We start from the raw sequence: 4,182 nt of genomic DNA on the forward strand, positions 1-4,182 counted from the left end.
GCTGGTGGTAACCTGATCGAAGATTGATCTTAGAGAAAATTGTAGCTCCTTTCATTTGGTCATTTAACTCATCTATCCTAGGAAAAGGATATCTATTCTTAATGGTTACCTTGTTTAGCATCATGTAGTCAATACATAATCTCAAGGTACATCTTTCTTCTTCACAAAGATTACTGGTGCACCCCACAGGGATACACTAGGTCTTATGAAACCTTGCGTAAACAACTCCTACAATTGATCCTTAAGCTCATACAATTATGTGGTAGTCATTCTATATGGAGCCTTGGATTGTGGCTTAGTTCTAGGTAATATTTCTATAGAGAAGTCAAATTCCCTTTTTGGTGGTAACTTAGTAAGGTCTTCTGGAAAAATATCCAAGAACTCTCTAAGAACTACATAATCCTTAGGGCTCTTCTTAGAATTATCCACATCACTTACAATGATAGAAAAGATGGAACATCCCTTCCTTTGGGCTTTCTTGAGTTGCATAGCTGAGATGTGTCTCAATTTAAAAGGCTTTTGAGACCCAAAAATCTCAACTAAATTTCCAAAATCATCTATACAACTAACAACCTTATCCTCACAGTTTACTACACCTTTGTGCTTAATTAACCAGTTTATACCTAAGATTACATCATACGATCCTAGTGGTGTCACATATAGATTAACCTGAGTTTGGAAACAAGGAAGCTCAAAATCACTGCAAAATAGACATGAATCTATCCTCTTCTCTGCTTGATTTCCATATTGAACCATCCATGTATTTGACATATAACCAAGTCTAATAGATAATATAGAAACTACTTTAGGATTAATAAAGCATTTAGTAGCTCCTGTATCTATCAAAATAGAAACTGATTGACCAAAAATCTTACTAGTCATATGGATAGGTGAAGCCTGAAAATCAGCCTGGCGATTGTCAACCATTGCACGAATCTGATGTTGTGAAGCTCCTTGTTGATTTCCTCCTCTTTGAGAAGTGGTATATTGTGGACATTTTGAAGCATAATGATTTTCCCCACAGTTGTAATATCCATCTTTAGGTCCTGGGTGTCTACCTGATCTATTCTTGTCAAAGTTCTGCCTAGTATTGAGATTAGTGAAGTTGGTGTTACTATTCACTTTCTTGTTTCCACCCTGATTCACTCCTCCTTTCTCATGAGTGTTAGGTCCTCTTTTCATATTCCTTATCTATTGGTTGCCCTTCTGTTGATCATTGTTTTGAAAATTCCTATTCCCAAAACCCGGTTTGGTATTCACATTCTTTTGGAAATTCGTCAGTTGTTGCAACTTATGTTCCTGTTTAGCTGCTTTCTCAAAGACTTCATCCATAGTCGATGGATTATGAATATCCACTTTTGCTCCAATGTAAGTCCTCAAACCCAAGATGAATTTCTAAATGCAGAATCGTTCATCCATCTCGTACTATGGAACATACTTTAGGAGGTTGGTGAACTTTTCCCATTATTGAGTAACTGTCATACCACCTTGCATCAAATTTTGGAATGCAGTCATCTTCTTGTTGAAGAATAATTGAGGAAGCCATCTCTTCCTAAATGATTGCAGAAATAGTTTCCAAGTAATATCACCAGGCTGTAACTTCTTCTGAAATTTCTTATTGTCCCACCATGTCACAACTTCTCCAATAAGTTGATAAGCAGCCCATACTGCTTTAGTTTCATTGGACATGTTAAGAAGTTCAAAATAATTCTCCATCTCAATTACCCAAGCTTTAGCACCATCACCAATGGTCTTACCATCGAACTTAGGTGGGGCTATCCTTTTCAAGTCTTTGGCTAACTCCCCTTCAATCCTAGCTCGATAATCAGGTTGTTCCTCAACTCTAGGAATTTCATTTCTAGGTTGCTCTTCTTGTCGAGGATGTTCATTTTGAACCTCACCAACCCTTCGAACTTCTTGTTCAATTCCATCCATCCTAGCATTCTGCTGATTCAAAAGTATGAGAATCTGGTCAAGTCTTTCATTCCCATTGCTTGATCTAGCTCTAGTAGTTCTAGAACCCATTGCAATTCAACAATTCTTGTATCAAGGAATGTTTCTTTAGCGTAATGGTCATAGGCCCTAGTGTTTCAAATGTAGAGAGAGGTAGGGAGGTGGTGTTGGTAATGGAGCACAATTAAGTTTTTCAACTCTATATATTATTTTTTGTTTCATTTGTGTTTGGATATTACTTCTTGATGAGAATGTGGGTGGTTGTAAAGACGTAAAACATTCTAATTTCAATAATAAAATGTAATACTCTTTATTCTTAAATAAACTCATAATTTCTTTAATAAGTCTATTTACTTCCACTATTTCATCCTTAGTTCTAAATGATCATTTCCAATGATATCATTATAAACACGAGATTGCTATAAGGAGATATAGATTCTTTATTCAATAAGAAAATTTAGTAGTATTTGAATCATATCTACAAACAATACTTAGGCCTTTCTAATGCCTTAAGTTTGATAACAAGAAAATATAAAGTAAAGAATGAGATGTGTCCTTTGATCTGCAATCCAAACTATCTTCAATGCAATCTTTAGAATGAAGACGAGAACAAGATTCAGGTGCTTTTTCCACCCAACCTTGAAGCTTACACTTCCCCAGAATTCTTGGTCAATCAAGAATACCCGACCCTACATAAATTTCTTAGAAAAAATAATTTGATAGACAAGATGGAATCTGGTGCGTGCTTGGAATGATACATGCATTTTCTATTTTCTAATTCCTTTAAGAAACAAGAAAGATCAATCAAGGATATAGTAGAAAGCATAAATAAATCCATCTATTTCAATGGTCAATTAGTTACTAGGTCAAGTATAATGCCATGCATAGCAAAGAAATATAGTTTGAAAAAGAAAACTATTCTCTCTATGATTCCACATTTGGCACCTGTCTCGGAAGGTAACTTTCCCACAAACACAAGCATATCTAGCTTTTATTTTAGGAATAGGCCTTCACTATTAAGTATAAATATTAAAGTACATGTTCACAAAAAAGGTCAAGGGATGCAAGATCACCCCGCGAGAGTCACATGGCAAGATGCTGAAGTCAAAAGAAAAAATCTATTCAGCAAAAAAATTTCTCAAGCAACTAAAGCAGATGTAGCCAAGGGAGGAGGATCTAGATCATCTTTCTTGCCTCATACATCAGTGGGGTCAAGAGTTGGGTCTGGCACAGACCACCCATATTCAGGTTCTTTATCTTTTTCTCCTTCCTCCCACTTGGGAGGGGAAACTTGGAGGTGGTGGTAGAAGGCCACCCGAAGCCATCACCAGCAAGAGGAGCCAAAATTACAGGAGTAGCAGAAGGCCACCCCGAGGCAGAGCCATGACGCGGAGGAGAAGTCAACCGATGCCTCCATGCATCGTCCCTCCCACTAGACGAGCAGCAAGGAGCATGTGACCATGGGGTCTGAGAGCGTCAGGAGGAGGAACTGCGACCACGACAACGACCATGGGGCAGAGTATGGTCAACAAAGATAGAATCTGGTGCTACTCAAGAAATTGCACAAGGGGCATTGCCCCAGTGCTGGAGGAGCTCCTGTAAGTGGCCCACTTCCAGAGCTACTTTGTTAGCTTGTACCTGAATCTGCATTAATACATTATTACAAATGGAAGCTTTAGCATAAAGTGAGACATTGATATCGAAAGAGTTGTGAGTAAAAAGAAATATATTTCTATCTTTCCAAAGAGTAAATAGGATCTCCATTCTAAAAGCATGCCATATCTGGGAAAATTTGAAGGGGATTCTAGGCAAATCTCCCAAAAGAGCCATATGCCAAGAAAAGGGCTTAGGCCAAAAAGGCCGAAAGAAATCATGGATCTAGCTCTAGTACTGTTGATCTCTTCTATAGAACCAAAAAATATGCATAAAAGTTTCTGGCTGACCACAAAAAGGGCAGCGGGATCAAGAACCCCCAAATGCTTAAGTCTGGAACACGAAGGCAACCCTTGAAAAATCACACACCAAGAAAAGTGCACAGTCTTAGGTTTAGTGGTGGCAAACCATACAAGAAACCTGAGTCTCCAGGAATTATGAGAAGACTGCAAGTGCCACCGCTGGTTGAGAATATGGACCATAGGCAAATGGGGAACCAACCAGAGATAACTCATTTTGGGTTTGTAGATGGTGAAAGGAGTCCAAGGATATGACTTCCAATCTTTCCACCAAGGT

General features: G+C 38.2%; 1 protein-coding gene across 1 annotated transcript; it reads right to left on the reverse strand.

Moving 5' to 3' along the window:
• Nucleotides 1–255: 255 nt before the first annotated feature.
• Nucleotides 256–1,182, reverse strand: LOC131028004 (uncharacterized). The gene has a single exon (XM_057958115.2). It carries the CDS (start codon nt 1,180–1,182, stop codon nt 256–258), a length of 927 nt encoding a protein of 308 aa, XP_057814098.2.
• Between the last annotated feature and the right edge of the window lie 3,000 nt (nt 1,183–4,182).

The sequence above is a fragment of the Cryptomeria japonica genome, chromosome 5, assembly GCF_030272615.1.
Source record: "Cryptomeria japonica chromosome 5, Sugi_1.0, whole genome shotgun sequence".
Taxonomy (NCBI): domain Eukaryota; kingdom Viridiplantae; phylum Streptophyta; class Pinopsida; order Cupressales; family Cupressaceae; genus Cryptomeria; species Cryptomeria japonica.

Bases quoted from the DNA above. Each gene is read 5' to 3' on its own strand.
- LOC131028004 (XM_057958115.2), bottom strand. From the start codon at position 1,182: ATGAAAAGAGGACCTAACACTCATGAGAAAGGAGGAGTGAATCAGGGT.